At 63.5% G+C, this 15,678-nt stretch overlaps 2 protein-coding genes across 2 annotated transcripts in view; both read left to right on the top strand.

Moving 5' to 3' along the window:
- The window catches only part of CFAP74 (cilia and flagella associated protein 74), a 47,141-nt gene extending 32,673 nt beyond the window's left edge, over positions 1–14,468 (top strand). The window contains exons 21-39 of the mRNA XM_053921244.1: positions 1,081–1,202; positions 2,072–2,200; positions 2,571–2,658; positions 3,210–3,383; positions 4,042–4,175; positions 7,984–8,260; positions 9,093–9,191; positions 9,910–10,049; positions 10,636–10,767; positions 10,940–11,049; positions 11,183–11,238; positions 11,329–11,448; positions 11,694–11,849; positions 12,422–12,551; positions 12,642–12,796; positions 12,988–13,120; positions 13,216–13,346; positions 13,525–13,659; positions 13,861–14,468. Of these exons, the coding sequence (XP_053777219.1) occupies positions 1,081–1,202; positions 2,072–2,200; positions 2,571–2,658; positions 3,210–3,383; positions 4,042–4,175; positions 7,984–8,260; positions 9,093–9,191; positions 9,910–10,049; positions 10,636–10,767; positions 10,940–11,049; positions 11,183–11,238; positions 11,329–11,448; positions 11,694–11,849; positions 12,422–12,551; positions 12,642–12,796; positions 12,988–13,120; positions 13,216–13,346; positions 13,525–13,659; positions 13,861–13,962 (2,523 nt within the window). The 3' untranslated portion in view covers positions 13,963–14,468. The remainder of the gene's footprint in view (positions 1–1,080; positions 1,203–2,071; positions 2,201–2,570; positions 2,659–3,209; positions 3,384–4,041; positions 4,176–7,983; positions 8,261–9,092; positions 9,192–9,909; positions 10,050–10,635; positions 10,768–10,939; positions 11,050–11,182; positions 11,239–11,328; positions 11,449–11,693; positions 11,850–12,421; positions 12,552–12,641; positions 12,797–12,987; positions 13,121–13,215; positions 13,347–13,524; positions 13,660–13,860) is intronic.
- Positions 5,434–6,282, top strand: LOC112299437 (ubiquitin-conjugating enzyme E2 variant 1-like). Its single transcript, XM_071220808.1, has 2 exons — positions 5,434–5,506; positions 5,885–6,282. The coding sequence occupies exons 1-2, from the start codon at positions 5,434–5,436 to the stop codon at positions 6,280–6,282; spliced, it is 471 nt and encodes a 156-aa protein (XP_071076909.1).
- Positions 14,469–15,678: the final 1,210 nt, after the last annotated feature.

Genomic DNA, 15,678 nt, shown 5'->3' with positions numbered 1-15,678 from the left:
TTCTGCCCACCCGTAGCCCCCACCCCTCTGGGTGGACGGACGCGGCCCAGTGTCTTCCGGCGAGAGCATCGCCGTGCAGGCTGGCCTGTCCCCTCATATCACCAGGATGTGCCCAGATCTGCCCATCGCTGTCCCTGCCCCGGCTGGACTCCTGGGTGGGCGGGGCTTCCACTGCTGACACCCTGTCTGCCTCCCAGACCCTCCACAATTCCCTCATCTGTCCTCCAAGTCTCGGGTCTGTCCGGAGCCTGGCATGTCATGTGTCACCTTGTCACCTGCTCCCCTGGCCGCTGACCTGGGCTCCCTAATGGTCCCCTGAGAGTGTGGGGAGGACACTGCCCCCAGCCTGCCTGGCCCCCAGTGGTGACTGTTGACCACACAGCCTGACCTTTCAGTGACACGGACTCCTGTCCCCCAGCAAGTCCACTGCGCGGGTACATTTTCTGTTTGCTCGGACCAGTGGTTTTGTTCCTGGCCCCAGAGATGGGCTGTGTGTTTTGGCAACCCTGGGGCCTTGGCTGGTGGCTGGCATGTGCCAAGTGTCCCAAGGCCTACAGGTTGTATAGAGGGGACAGTCCCTGTTTCGTGCCCCCAGGCGGCCCCGGGGGCTGGTGTCTGGAAGGAGTACTTGCCCCCCCAGCCTAAGGGGTGGCCGTGTGCCAGGCTGGCCTGCAGGACACCCACGAGCCCTGATCCCAAGACCCAGACCTCAGTGACAGGGAGAGACATGCTGCCCCCCTGCCCCGGGCCCCCTGAGACTTTGAGCTTCCATCCTGACTTAGTTGCGGAGGTTCTGTGACGTGTCCCCCTGTTCGGGTGACGCCGACTCTGTGGTGAAGGCATTTCTCAAACAGCTAACGTGTCACTCGGTACGAAGCTGTGTGGTGGGTCCATGACAACCATAACCCCCCCCCTTCCTTCGTTGGACAGTCTTTATAGTAAAGAAGGCTTCCTTAATCAAACACTATGAGCAGCGCTTCAGAGCGGCACACGTGGCTAGCTTAACCACGCGTGCCGGGAAGAGTCACAAAGCCTGTCCTGCCGAGTTCTGTGTTAACACGTTTCCACGTTTGAATTCAGCTGCACTTCCGAGCCGTCGGCATTGCTATCGACGTGCCGGTCTGGGTGCCGAGGCCCGACGTGGACCTGAAGATCTGCATGTACGACCGGCTGTACCAGGACTCCATCCTCGTCCACACTCGGTGAGCGCAGCCCTCGCGTCCACTCGCCTGTCTCTGGACCGCTGCGGATGCGAAGCCGTGGCTGGGCAGGGGCCCCCGGCAGGGTCAGGCAGGAAGCAGCCAGGAAACCTACAGAAGGCTCTGGCCCACAGCCCGTGGTTCCCAGGTGGACTGGGAAACAGCCTCCCTTCCCTTGGGCAGCCACCGCCGCCTGCCTTCCTGTGGCTCCGAGATCACTCCACCTGTGGTGTGAACAGAAACCGGCCGCATGGCGAGGGGTCGGACTTGCCACTTGAACTAGTGGAGACTCACGGTGGCAGGGGTGGAGCCTCTTGGGAGAAGGGGCCCCAGGAGGCCCTGAGGGGAGCATGGCATCACGGGGCGCAGCACCCACGTGGCAGTGAGGGGCACCCTTGGCCCCTCTGGCTGGCCCTGAGCCAGGGCAGGGACAGAGTTTCCAGGAGCTGCAGTCACTGACCAGGGCCAGGCCACCCAGGGGCCGCCCCGGTGCCCTGCATAGCTTGTGCTACGGGTGGGCGTGGGGGGCCCAGCCTGTCCCAAGACTGTGCCTGGGAAGGAGTAGGGCTGGAGCTGCTCAGGCAAGGCCCCCCCCCCGAAACCCCCATCCCCAGGGCCTGCTCGGCACAGGGTCTTCCCAGAAAACGCTCAGGGTTCTAAGAGCCGACGGGGCCACGTTCTAGCCATGCTGCTTTCGTCTGTGAGAATCCTCATCAGATCGTGTGGCTGGAAAGCCAGCCCCTGAGGAGCCGGGCTTGGGAGACCCTCACTCTTACCGCTGAGGCGCAGCTTGGCAGGGGCGTGCCCAACACCTCGATGGCCGGGTGGAGAAGCAACCGACTAAACGCCCCCGTGTCCCTCACATGCTGCAGGTCCAAAGCAGCCCTCCGCCTAAAGTTCGAGGTGTGCAAGGAGCTCCGGGGCCACGTGGAGCTCCTGCCGGAGACGGGCTACATCCAGGCTCTGTCGTCCTACTCCGTGCAGCTGAAGTTCCTGCCCAGGTGGGCGCAGGGGCGGGCGGGAGGGGCCCGTGCTTCTCATGGGGGGGGGGGGTCCAGGCGGAGAGAGCAGGACGCTGGTGCCGGGAGTATTTTGCAGCTTTTGTGTGGGTATTTTATTCATTGATTTGAGAAAGAGGAAGTTGGTGGTGGGGAGAAACGTCCATTTGTCGTTCTACTTATTGATCCATTGGTTGATTCTCGCACGTGCCCTGACCGGAGCCACCTTGGAGTGTTGGGACAATATTCTAACCCGCTGAGCCACCGGCCAGGACTGACTGTGTGTTTAAAAGCCCCACCCGGGCCGGTCTCACTGTCGTTTTGCACAATGGAAATGAGAAAACCGTATGTGAGTGCCTGCAATCTCTCCTAGACAATCCCTCCCCGAAGACGCAGGCAAGTACTTTGACAGAGAGAGCAGAGTTCTGGAGGCCCCGATGACAATACGGGTGGCTGACCAGGTCTGTGGGGCCTCCTGGGAATGCTGGGGCTCTTGGGGAGCAGGGGGTGCTCTGGGCGCTGGGCTCTCCGCCCCGGCAAGGCCCCTGGTTGGTTTCCAGTGGCCGGGCCTGCAAATTGGCCACCTGCCCCAGCAGCCCCTGCCCAGTTGAGACGGGGGTGGGGGTGGCTCGGGGTCAGAGAGGTTCTGAGCGCTGTCCAGGGCCCACGGGGCTGTCCCCAGCGTCCAACTCAGGGCGCCACTCGCTCACAGCACGCCGGCTCACGTGCTCGCAGTCCTCCCTCACACTCAGGCCGCAACGCGCCTGCCGTGAGGTCCTGCGCACGCATGCACGCACGCACCCGCCCGCCCACGCCTCCCCTCCGGCTCCTCTCTCTGACAGTTGCTTCCACGTCCTTCCACGTCAGGGGGGACAGGACAGTGGGCTCTTCCAGAGACGGTGTCCACGGAAAGGTGTGCCCTGGGCCACGGCGGTGCTTGTGCCTTTCTCATTTCCGGACACATTTGCAAAAACTGTACGTGACGGAAGCGTGCTCGCCCTTTGCACTCCAGGTCAGACCGGTGGAGTTCACTGTCCACGCCATAGTCACCACCTCAGACTTGGAGCTGAGCCCCTCAGAGGTGGACTTCGGCCACTGCACCATCTACGAGGCCATCAGGACCCCTATCAGCCTCCACAACCACTCCCTCCTGCCCCAGGAGTTTGGGTTCGTCGGGCTCCCCAAGGTGCCTCATGTGGGCAGGGAGAGGGAGCGGGCGCGGGGGGCTGGCTAGGAAGCTCTGGTCCAGGCGGCCGCTGACCCTCCCGCACTCAGTGCCCACCGCCAGCCGCCTCTGCTTGTCTTCCCTGCTGCCCCCAGGCACTGCCTTGGCTGCCTTTCTCTGTTAACCTCCTCCCTCCTCCTCTCTCCTCCTCTCTGTCCTGTGGCTCCCACAGGACTGCAGGCTCCTCTGCCCTCCCTCCAGCCAGCACTCTCACCGGCCTGGCCCTGCCGGGCGACCCCCCCCCCCCCCGCCCACTATCAATACATGTGTGTGCTCACGCGCACACTGACATGCACGTGTGCACACATGTGCACCTGCACACGGATGCCTGCAGACAATTAGAGACTCACAGGCACACCCGTGTGTGCACTCACGCACACAGGCACACACATGTAGACATAGATGTGCGCGTGGACACTCAAATACACATATGCACTCGCCTGCAGGCACACAGACACGTGTGGGCTCACGTGCACCCGACATGCTCGCACACTAAATACACCTACGCGCACGCCGCACGCCGCCACAGCCCAGCCGCACGTGTGTCTGTGTGGTCCCCACAACGCCCCCCACAGCTCGCCGGGTCCTCACTTCGGCGTCGCTGGCTTTCCGTGTGCAGTGCGTGGACATCCAGCCCAACGACGGGTTTGGCACCGTCCTGCCACTGGAGACTCTGGAACTCGACGTGATCTTCCAGCCCACCAGAGCCAAGGACTACAGCTTCGAGCTTGTCTGCAAGTCGGAGATCAACCGGTGAGCCCGGGGCGCGGGGGCGCGGGGGCGCGGGACGGCGGCCAGTGGCCAGCTGGGCTGACTGCGGGCTGGCACCGCGTGGGCTGCGGGCTCCTGGGTCCCGGGAACCTTGCAGGTGGGGCCACTCAACCCTGTGTGTGAGAGTAGGTGCATTGTGCACATGTTGGCAGTGTGCGTGCATACATGTCAGTGTGCATGTGTGGGTGGGAGTCCACGTGCATGTGTATGTGTGCGCACACACGTGTGTGGACATGTGAGTTCGTGTGAGTGCACGCAGGTGGGTGGGTGTGAGTTTGAATGTCTATGTGCGGACACATTTGAGTGTGTGTGGTGTGTGTGCGTGAGCGTGCAGTCGTGAACACACATGAGTTCGTGTCAGTGTGCATGTGTGGACGTGACTTCACGATGTACACACGTGTGCATGTGAGGGCTCATTTGAATGTGTGTTGAGGATGCACATATGTGGGTGTGTGCGTGTAAGTGCACACGTGGGCAGGAGCGAGTGTGCATGTAGTGTGTGGCGTGTGCTCTGCACTCGGGAGGACCCGGGCATGAGCCCTGCTGCCTGAACCCTGTGTGTGACAGGGCCCCTCCCGGAGCCTCCCAGCAGCACCCATTCCCACAGCTGGGGAGGGGGTCGTGCAGGACACAGAGGGCAGCCTGTGTCCAGGGACCAACTCTGGGCACTGCCCGTGACTGCTGGCCCCGCCCCCCTCCCTGTCCTCTCTCCCAGTCCCCACCAGGCCCGCCCGAGCTGCTGTGGGGTCTCGCTGGAGTGGGGCTGGCCCCCCTCCCACAGCCCAGGCCCTGACCCCCAGGCACACTGGCCAGTTCTCGCACAGGGTGCGAGGCCTCCTTGCTGACAAGACCCTTAGGGCTGTGACAGGGATCGCGCCCGACTTCTCACACCAGTGAGTTTGCCTTTAGACCGTTAGCTCCCCGCTGTCTTGTGGGACCAAACTTGCCTGTGAGACCCTGGCCATGTGGCTCAGCTGGTGGGACCATCCTCCTGTGCACCGAAAGGTCGTGGGTTCAATTCCTGGTCAGGGCACGCACCTAGGTTGCAGTTGAGTCCCCAGTGCTTAGCGGGAAATTCCTAACTCCAAATGCAGACAAAGAAGAGAGTTTGAAAATCAATAATCTAGACTTTTCCTTCAGAAATTAGGCCCCGACCAGTGTGGCTCCATTGGTTGGGCATCCTCCCGCAAAGCGAAGGGTCGCCAGTTGTTGATTGTGGGTTCAGTCCCCAGGTGGGCACATGTGGGTGTGGGGGGCGGCCAATGGACGTTCCTCTCGCACGCCCCCAACCAGAGACCTGGCCTGTAACCCCAGTATGTGCCCTGGCCAGGAACTGGACCCACAACCTTTTGATTGGCGGGACAACACCCAACCCACTGAGTCCCACCAGTCAGGGCTCTTCCCCTCTCTCTAAAAATAAACATTATAAATAAAATCTTTTAAAAAACAACTAGGAAAAGAGCATAGCAAATTACACCCAAAGAAATTAGAAGGAAAGGCATAATAACAAGTGGAAATCAGTGAAACAAAAATCAAATCTTCTACAGGAAAACAACAAAACTAAAAGTCTTTCTCTGTAAAAATTAGTAGATTCATTATTCCTAACTAGGCCAATCCAGGTAAAAGAGAAGAAAGAGGCCGGCCGTCAAGCGGCAGCGACGCAAGAGGGCAGCCACCACGGGCTCGGCCAGTTTATGAAAACCGAGTGTACGGAATAGAATGTGGACCTAAACACCCAGAAGCAGCCCCCTCTGTGGGATTTGTAGCAAAGGTTGGTAGGAATGGAGTTAACAGCTCCAGTGGAGCGGTGGGCCCAAGAGCCGCGTCAGTGCCAGCAAGGGTGGAACTCCCAGAGCATCAGGCCGTCCTGCCGGAGCTCCGGGGCCTGATGGCATCTAAAGAAAACGTGCAGCCCCCTCGGCCACCGGAAGCGCAGCGTCACAGCGTTAATCAAAGGATGACTAGAGGCCCCCCCCAACTGTCTTCATTTTCCACAGCGGAGAATTTCCTGGGCACGTCTTGTAGACCTCAAAGCGCTGCAAAGGAAGCTCCCACGCAAAGGCAATTTATCTTCAGATACTGTAAATGATGCTGATTTTGTCCATTTGAAATATATAAGTTGTGCTATAACAAAAAAAAATCATAAGGGAGAGGAGTCACAAGTCACCAGCCCCTGGGGGGACGTCACTCCAGACCCACAGACACTGGGAGGCCAGGGCACGTGGTGACAGCTTCCCACCCGTCCCCGTGGCAATCTGGGTGAGACCCACACATTCCTCAACACACAAAACTACCAAGGAAGAAAAGAGACAAAGTCTAGTGGCCGAACAACCACCAAGGAAATCGAACCCAAAGTTTCGAAGCTCTGCACAGGGAAAAATGCAGACACACACCCTTCCGACGGAGGGAAGAAGGAAGAGCTGGGCCCTCAGCAGGTGCGGCGTGGGGAGGGGCGTGGGCATGGGGACCAGAAGTGGGGCCTCGAGGCCTCGGGGCCGTGGTCATCAGCCATCAGCTGCCCGTGTGAAGGGAAAGGCGAGGCCGCAGGCGCGCTGAGCACGGAGGAAAGGCAGGCCGGCTTTGCCTGAGGTCAGATGGAGAACATCACTGCGCTGAGCGAGCAAGTCTGACCTCTGTGGTTCGGGGGAAAGAAGCACTTTAAATACAAGCTGCAATAAAAACATTTCATCCGCAAACCTGACGCTGGCAGCGTGTCCTGGATGGAGCGAGTGCTCAGCCCTGCCCTGTCTCAAGGCCCTGTGTGACTCCCACCGCCCCTGGGCCGCAGGGTGGGCAGCTGGGCTCCATGACACGACCCCCGGCCAGTGGGGCCTCCGTGCTTCCCCAGCAACAAAACAGTGGAGGAGCTGCGTAAGGTGCCAGAGGTGAACTCTCCAAAATGCAGAGGAGGGCGTGCGGCACACAAGCTTTTGGCATACGAAGATGAGGAGTTCGCGGGGCTGAGTGGTGCTGGGGAGCGTCTCCGTCCCCGTCCCCGTCCCCATCCCAGGGACGAAGTCCTGGCCGAGAGCCGTTGGGCACAGAGGCCCAAACCGCCTGCGGGCCCGTCCGCCTTCCTGAAAGTGGTGGCTTGCTCAGTGTGTGTTTGCTGTACCTCACCCCTCCAGTGAGTGATAAGAACCTCCGTGGAGTCGGAGCCTGTGGTCCCAGGACACACAAACCTGTGTGGAGCCCTGGCCAGGCGGCTCGCCCTGTCGGAGCCTCGTCCCGCATCGGGGTGCACAGGAGGCACCCGATCTGCCTCTCACTCCGATGTCTCTCTCAAACCAATGAACAGCCTTCGGTGAGGAGTTTTTAAAACCTATTTTGAAACATTTCAACACGCGAACACATTTTGGCTACAGACATGTGTGACAGGGCAGTGGGCGCCGTCCTTGAAAGCGCTGAGTGTGACGTGTGATAGGAGACAGTCCCTCAGAGAGCGTCGTGGGGACCGGAGCTCACAGGAGAGGCCGAGGGCCGATGTCCAGCGGTGCCAGCGCCGAGCCCGTCCCTCTTTGTGACGGGTGGTGGTGGGGTTCACAGGCTCCTGTGCTCGGACTTCAGGGCGGTGTGTCTGTTTCCTGTTCTTTTAGCCTCACCCGGGGACACGTGGGGTTTTTGTTCTTTGTCCGCTGGCTCGCTTTGGTGATGACAGCTGCTGTCATCGTCCTGGGCACCCCACACACAGGGGCAGGGGGCTGTCTCCTCTGCACTCAGAGGCCCCAGAGGGGCCCCACGCCCTGCAGCCAGGTGCCCCCCCGAACCTGCCCACGCCGGTCACTTCCAGGCGCTTCAAGCTGACGTGCCGGGCCGTGGGCGTCCACCCGCCCCTGGAGCTGTCCCACTACCAGATCAAGTTCGCAGCCACTTCCTTGTACGACACGTCGGTGGCCACCCTGTACGTCGTCAACCCTCACCTGAGCGTGAACTCGCTGACACACTCTGTGCCCCGCATCGGCTCCGGGGACAGCTGCCCCGTGGGGCCCACGTCCTTTGAGTTCCTGCTGCCCCCGGGCTCACCCGTCATCATCTCGCCCTCAGTGGGGACCGTGTTGCCAGGAAAGGTGGGTGTGGGCCCCAGGGGCACACTGGCGCCACAGCAGATGTGGGGTCAGCTCTGCCCCTCCCGAGAGCCAGCAGGCCAGGGGCCTCTGTGGCCAGGGAAGAGGCCCAGCCCCGCTCGCGGCAGGGCCACCCACGCTGTCTGTGCAGGCACCTGGCTGCACGGGCAGCTGAGCCCTCGGGAGGTGGACAGAGCAGGTGGACCTCAGAGCAGGTAGACGCAGAGACCTGGTCACCAGGGGCACAGGGTGTCCATCTGCTGGTCGGATCTGGGGCTCCCCCCACTCTGCTTTTCCCCATGAGGCAGGGAGAGCCCACCCCCGGGCCCTGGGGGCAACAGGGGCAGCAGCGCTAGGGCCCGACAAGGGGACATCGTGAGGGGCACACGGGGCTGCAGGGGTGGTGGCCCCACCGGGTCTGACCAGTGGGGTCATCTAACGTGCATCTCATTAAATGTCGCAAGTGCCACCTAAGACATCTCTAGAGAGGCTGTGGCAGCCACGCCTCTGTGTCCCCTCCCCCTCTCTGTCCCCCCTTGGCCCTGCTCCCCTCCCCCTGCCTCTCCCCCTCACATGCCCCCGTGCCCCACAGCCCCGTCTGTAAGGCGAATGGGTTCGGCAATCCTGTACTGCAGCCCAGCCCCACTTCTGGGGGGAGTGGTCAGGGAGGCCTTCCCGGAGGGGGCATGCTAAGCTGAAGTCCCCAAGAACAGATGGAGGCACATGCCAGGGTTGTCTGCACAACCTGGGGGTGCAGAGGAGCTGGGAGCAGTGGGTGTGGACATGGGCGGGGCACCCGCAGGACCAGCTCTGCCCTTGGGCCCTCTCCCCACAGAGGTGCCTGGTCCAGGTGGCCTTCCGGCCCGTGCTGCCCAGTGAGATGATCCGCCAGCGAGCCTTCCAGGCCCTGAGTAAAGACGGGGAGGTGAAACTGGTGCGTGGGGGCACCGAGAGGAGGGTATGGGGGGCACGGGAGGGCTGCTGGCTTCCTGCACAAAGGCTCCAGGACAAACACCTCCTCACCTGCCCCGCCCCCCCAGGCTGTTCCCAGAGTTTACAACGTTTTCCCAGGAGTCCCCTCCCTCCTTTCTTGGGAGCATCGCAAGGCAGGGTGGACGACCAGAGGGAGGCTGGGGAGCAAGTGGGGCTTCCCCTCACAAGGTGACAGCAGAGGGGGAGCAGGTGACGTGGCAGAGAGCCCGGCATCCAGCAGCACCGCCTGTGACAGCCCTGAGGGGCTGAGACTGAGGACTGGAGAGAAGGGACAGTCCCACCCAGGGGCAGCCCCGGAGGTCAGGTGGCCCCACAGGTGGCGCAGGCGAGGAAGTCCGGCGCGTGACACCGAGCTGCCCGCCCAGGACCTGGAGGGCTCCTCCCCTGGAGCTTGCTCAGACCTGGGTCTGGCCACCCCGTACCCTCTGTGCCTCGGTCTCCCTGTTGACGCAGGTGGACCCTGGAGCCGGCACCTAGGCCCTGGGGTCTCTGCACCAGGGCGCCGTCACCCCAGGAACGCGCCTTGCCTTCCTTGCTCCCGCCCCTGCTGCCGGGCTCCCTGAGGGAGCCGCCTGCAGCCTGGGACCCCACGCCCTACACACCCAGGCCCCCGGGGTTCGAGCCCCAGCCCTCCCCACAGCTGGCCTCTCGCCACGCAGTTCCGTAAGGACGTGGCCACCCCCCGAAAGGACCTGCGGAGACAGTCCCTGTCTGTGCAGCGGGTGCAGCACCGAGACCGGCTGTTCCGGGCCTCCACCTCGCTCGCCCTAGAGATGCAGAAGCAGGACCTCAAGTTCAGGTGGGTGCAGAGAAGGCTGCACCCGTCCCCCACTCTCTCCAGTGGGACACAGATCCCCACGGATTGCCCGGAGATGCTTTGAGCCATGAGCCTGGGACTGGGCTGATGTCAGAAACAGCTGGGCCCAGGTGCTGCCTTGAGGCCCCACAGGCTCCCTTCCTGAGCATATGCCCCTGCTCGGTTCCCCTGGAGCCGGGGTCCCTGGGAACAGCCTCCCTCCACCAGCTGCCACCCGACTCCCAAAACCCCCGGCCCACCCGGGTAGAGAGTGAGCCCCCAAGAGCTCAGATGGCCTTGAGCCACCTGCCAGCCCTAGACCCTTGCCTGGGGCTCCAGGAGCAGGGCTCTCTGGTTAGGTGCCTGGCCAGGGCCCTGGGGTGGGGGGCAGCTCCCACAAGAATCTGGGAAGGGGGGCGTCAGCTGATCAGGCAGCCCTGGGACAGAACCCGAGTGGGCCCTGAGACCCTGGAGAGCAGGCATGGCCTGTGGCGTCCCCACAGAGGGCAGGGCTGGGGGGCCCTCCCAGACGGCCTGGGGTGTGGAGTGGGGGCCCTGGCACAGGTGCAATTTGCTGGCTTTCTTCCAGTTACGAGTACCAGGTCGCCCAGGCCACCTTGGCCAGGTCATTCCCAGGGAAGTTTGACAAGTTTGTGGTCCCGTGTGTCGTTGCCAGTGGTGACATCCAAGACAGGAAGGGGACGGAACCCCTGAGCTTCAGGTGCAGTGCTCGGGGCCAGGTGGGGTATGGTCTGCCAAAAAGTCACTGTTCCTCTTTTGCTACCATCCCAGACCCAGGGCCTGTGGGTGTGAGCCCGGGGGCTGGGCTGGGTGGGGCCTGGGCGAGAGGTAGAGCTAGGGGGGCAGGCCGTCAGCGCACCCTGCCTCTGCAGTCCCCACAACACCCTATACCTGGAGCTCTGGTGTCCAGCGGTGGCACCATCCATCATAGTGACCTCCGACAAAGGCAAGACAGTCTCCAACTTCGGTGACATCGCTGTAGGTGAGTCCTGATTGGGCCCAGCACACCATGCCCCCACCCACAGGAGCCCAGACCCCGAGTACCTACTGGGCCACCTGCCCCCAACCAGGCCTACTCGGGCCTGGGGCACGACCTGAGTCCCAACCCATTTCAGGACACCGAGGCGTAAAGAAGGTCTCCATCCAGAATGTCACCTCCGAGGACCTGGCTGTATCCTCGACTGGGGGCTGGCAGGGATGAGGGGGCTGGGTGAGGGGCAGCAGCCCGGCCCTCCTACCTCTCCTTGACTCGGGGCCTCAGGTGGACTTCTCTGTTCTGAACCCCAATGGCCCCTTCGTCCTGCTGAACCCTGTCAGCAAGCTTCCTGCGGGGGAGACGCATGTCCTGGTGCTGTCCTTCTCTCCCCGTGAGAGCATGCTGGTGAGGCCCAGGCCCTCCCTGCGCCCCCTCTGCACTGCCCACCTGCCCGCCCGCCCTGGGCTCAGGCCCTGCCTGGCCTCCTGGGCCTGGCTCTCTCAGGCCGGAGGAGGCGGCTGGGGTGGTCAGAGTGGTCTCAGCTCCATCGTGCTCCGCCCCGGCGGCTCCAGAAACGGAGCTTCCCCAACAGAGCTTCTGCATGGGCCTGACCCACGTCTGCTCTGAGCTAATGGACATGATGTCTATAGGCCCAAGAGACACTGGACATCATCACCAAGAGAGGAACGCTGTCCCTGACGCTCTCGGGCACTGGCGTGGCCTCCATGATCACATGCTCCATCGAAGGGGACGTCTTGCACATGGGCTACGTGATCGCCAGGGAGTCTGTCTCCTCCACCTTCCAGGTGAAGCACGCTGTGGGGCCTGGCATGGGCCTGGCGTCTGTCCTGGCCTTCAGGGGTGGGAGGGGGTTCCGCCCTGGGGGCCACGCTGCCTTGGTCAGAGAGCCAGTGCAGGTGCAAGGCTCACCCCCCAGCAGCCGCCACCTCCACCGCCTGCCCCTCTCCAGCAGACTCACGGCTGCCCTCCTTGCGCCCTTGTCTCCCTCAGCCGCCCTGGCTTCAGGGTCTCCGCAGGGTGGTCCCCTGCAGTGCAGAGCTCAGTGCAGCCACTGCTTGGTGGGGACCGGAGTCATTCACACTGCCCTTCTGAGTCCCAGGCGCACAGTGCCTTGCAGGACGCCTGGAGCTTGTCTGGCTGAGGTCAGGTCCTGCCGCAGAGCCCAGAAGGCAGGCTCCGCGAAGTGTGTACTGACCGGCACTGCTCTCGGGGGGGGGGGGGGGGGGGAGGGAGGCCACTGCGAGCTGCCCACCTTGAGGCAGGGCCGCTCAGGCCAGGCACAGGGGGCCGGAAGGGGGAAGCAGGGACCGCCAGCCCCAGCCAAGAGGGGTGGCCCACTGACGGCACGTGTCCACAGCTGCAGAACAGCTCCTCGCTGCCCATCAAGTTCTCCATGCAGCTGGACAGCCTCTCCAGCACCCGGCGCGAGGACCGGCAGCAGCTGCCGCAGTTTCTCACCTCATCGGCCCAGAGGACAGAAGTCGTGGGTGAGCTTGGGGGGTGGGAGCACTGCAGGGGGGCGGGAGCAGGGGTCTGGTGGGGGGGGGGGTCGGGGACCAGCATGCATCAGCCTACAGGCACACAGAACCACAATGGCCAGAGCGTGTTCAGCGTGGCCCCAGTGGAGGGAGTCTTGGACCCCGGTGCGGTGCAGGACTTCACCGTGACTTTCAGCCCAGACCACGAGAGCCTGTACTTCTCTGACCGGCTGCAGGTCATCCTCTTCGAGAAGGTGCACCTCCCCTAGCCCAGGAGCCCAGCCTCGCCCCCACCTTCCACGCATGTGGGTGGGGTGCCCCTGCCCGGGCCCACGCATGGGGCTCTGAGCCCGGTGGGGCACCATCACGGGAGGGCCCGGTGGCTGGGTGCCCCTCCTGGAGCCTAGCACAGGTCACAGAACAAGGCCGCTGTGCCCTGTCCCAGAAAGTCTCCCAGCAGATCCTTCTGAAGGGTGCGGCCCGGGAGCACATGATGTTCGTGGAGGGCGGAGACCCCCTGGACGTGCCTGTGGAGTCCCTGACTGGAATCCCCGCTGGCGACCCAGACCGCAGAGAGGGTGAGCCTTCCTGAGGACCCGCTCCCCTCTGTCCCCAGCTCCCTCTGCTGGCTGCACCTTCCCCAGCAGTCCCCAACCAGACCCTCCATCGCCAGAAACTGAGGAGCCGAAGCCCATCCTGGTGACCCTGGACTACGTTCAGCTGGACACCGACACGCCAGCCCCACCTGCCACACGCGAGCTGCAGGTGGGCTGTATCCGGACCACCCAGCTGTCCCCAAAGAAGGTGACCACAGCACTGCCCCACCCCACCCAGCACCTCAGCCCCCACCCTGCCTGGGCAGCCCCAACCCATGTAGCTTCGCTGCTCCTAGGTGTGGGCCGAGAGGGTGGGAGGGGCCGGGCACCCAGTGCCCTTGGGGGCCGAGCTTGGCCTGGGTCGCCAGCGGCTCCCATGCCCGCAGACCGTCGAGTTCAGCCTGGACAGCGTCACATTCCTGCAACACAAGGGCTTCACCATCGAGCCCCCCAAGGGTATTGTGGAGCGCGGCCAGACCAAGACCATCAGCATCTCTTGGGTGCCGCCCGCTGACTTCGACGTAGGTGCTTCGGACCGTGCCTGGGAGCCCTGCAGAAGTCAGATGCTGGGCACGGTGCTCCTCCACTCCGCCCAGGGAGGGGCTCCAGGGTGGGGGGGGCCCTGGCGGGGGAGGCGGGCAGTGCAGCAGCCAGACACAGATCTGGCTGGTGAGCTGTCCGCTGGCTCAGTGTTTCCTCCTCCTTCCCACCTCCCACTGCAGCCGGACCACCCACTCCAGGTGTCCACCCTGCTGCAGCTCAAGGGGGACGTGAAGGAGACCTACAAGGTCTTCTTCGTAGCTCAGGTGCTGACTGGCCCCTGAAGTCACAGGAGCCTCTCCACGGAGCCCCCGAGATCCTCTGGCCCCCCAGAAGCACTCCCCGGTGTGTGGGCCAGGCCGAGGCACCGTGGGCCGGGCCCTGGGTACCCACTGCTGGCTGGTCCATTTGGCAGCCCTCTGCGTGACCACATGGCCAAGGCCCCGGCCCCCCGCAAGGCGGCCCTGCAGCCCACTCCTGCCTGAGCCCCTCAGAGCCCCCAGCCCCACCAGTACCTGCCCGGTGTGGGCAAGAGCTGTCAATAAACCCTTGGGTGCCCTGCGTGCTGGCACGTCATGTGGGCGGCCACGAGTCATTCACTGTGTCATTCACTGTGTGGGCAGAGTGACAGGTGGGAGTGCAGCCCCAGGGGCCATCCCCTCCCCGCCCCAGAAAAGTTACTCAGTAACACAATGAAGTCTGCCTGGGGGCCTCTGAGGGGCCTCCTAGAGGGTGGTGCCTGCATCATTCGGGGTGGCAAGGGGACAACGGGCAGGGCTGAAGAGGCCAGCAGGAGGGAAAAGGGGAGAAGGGAGAAGGGGGCAACTCCAAAGCCCAGGGGGGCCCTTAGCCTTCCTGCTCCTCCTGAGTCCCAGGATCCTGGACGACCCTCAGCAAGGGGTGAGGAAATGCTGGGACACACCCGTCCAGGGCCCAGGCTGAGGCCAGCACAGGAGCCGGTTCCCCATTACTGAACTGGGCACAAACTCAGCCTTCAGTCACAACTGGCCCCTCAAGATAGAAGCCTCCCCCACCCCAGGCCCATGGGATGCTCCTGGGAGCTCATGATGGTGGCCTCGTGGACAAGAGCCCACCACCCCAGCACCCACCAGGACAGCACCACAGCCTTGGCTGGGCACAGACTCCAGATGCCAGCCTGCAGCCACCTGCCATCCCCTGCTTCTCATTGCCCTTGGGGCCTGGAAGCCTGACCTTGAGCCTGTGACAGTGACCCCAGGGACACCTTTGGCAGGACTGGGTGGGCAGACCCAGGTTCCTTCCTACCCCTCACTGGGGTAGCCACCTTCCCACTCCGTGGCGGCAAGCAGAGAAGCCGGGGCCGGGTGGGGCCGGCTGGCCCCAGGAAGAGGTTCTCCCTGCAGACCTTCCCTGCCTCTCTTCAGGAGGGTGACCAGCAGGTGGGGCAGGACACTCTTCCAGCACCTGTCCTGGCTCTCCTGCCGGGGTCCCTGGTACTGAACTTGCTACCCATCCTCCTCCCCCCAACTCCTGCGCTGGTCCTGGAAGGCAGTGGAGGCAGGAGGAGGAAGGAGAGCCCAGCTGGAGAGCCCTGGGCGCAGCCTCGAAGCCTGGAGGTGAGGGACCGCTCTGGGACAGAGCCCCCGCAGGGATCGGAGACTGAGCGGCAGGTGCCTGGCAGGTCAGGCGGCAGGGAGCCGGGGGAGGCGGCCCTGCTCTCCAGCGGACGCCACTTCCGGAGGCAGAGATATGTGCTGGGTGCCACCAGAGTCAGGGCAGGGAGCTGCTCCCCCGCCCTCCCTGGACAAGGTGCTTACCGCGATGACCACTTCCCTCGGCCTGACCCCCAGATGGTGGGCGGAGGGGTGGGAGCAGGGTACCTCGTGGGAGAAATAACCCCCAGCGTTCCCCGGGCGGGATGGACAGTGGGCACTTCTGGCCCAGAAGCCACAGAGGCCACTTCCTGAGGTTGCGCAGGGCTTCAAGGCATAAACGCCCCCAGAAAGTGGTCTGAAGCCCAG

The sequence above is a fragment of the Desmodus rotundus genome, chromosome 3 (assembly GCF_022682495.2).
Source record: "Desmodus rotundus isolate HL8 chromosome 3, HLdesRot8A.1, whole genome shotgun sequence".
NCBI classification, from domain to species: Eukaryota; Metazoa; Chordata; class Mammalia; order Chiroptera; family Phyllostomidae; genus Desmodus; species Desmodus rotundus.
The sequence above is the reverse complement of the archived record's forward strand: the minus strand, read 5'-3'. Positions and strand labels throughout refer to the sequence as shown.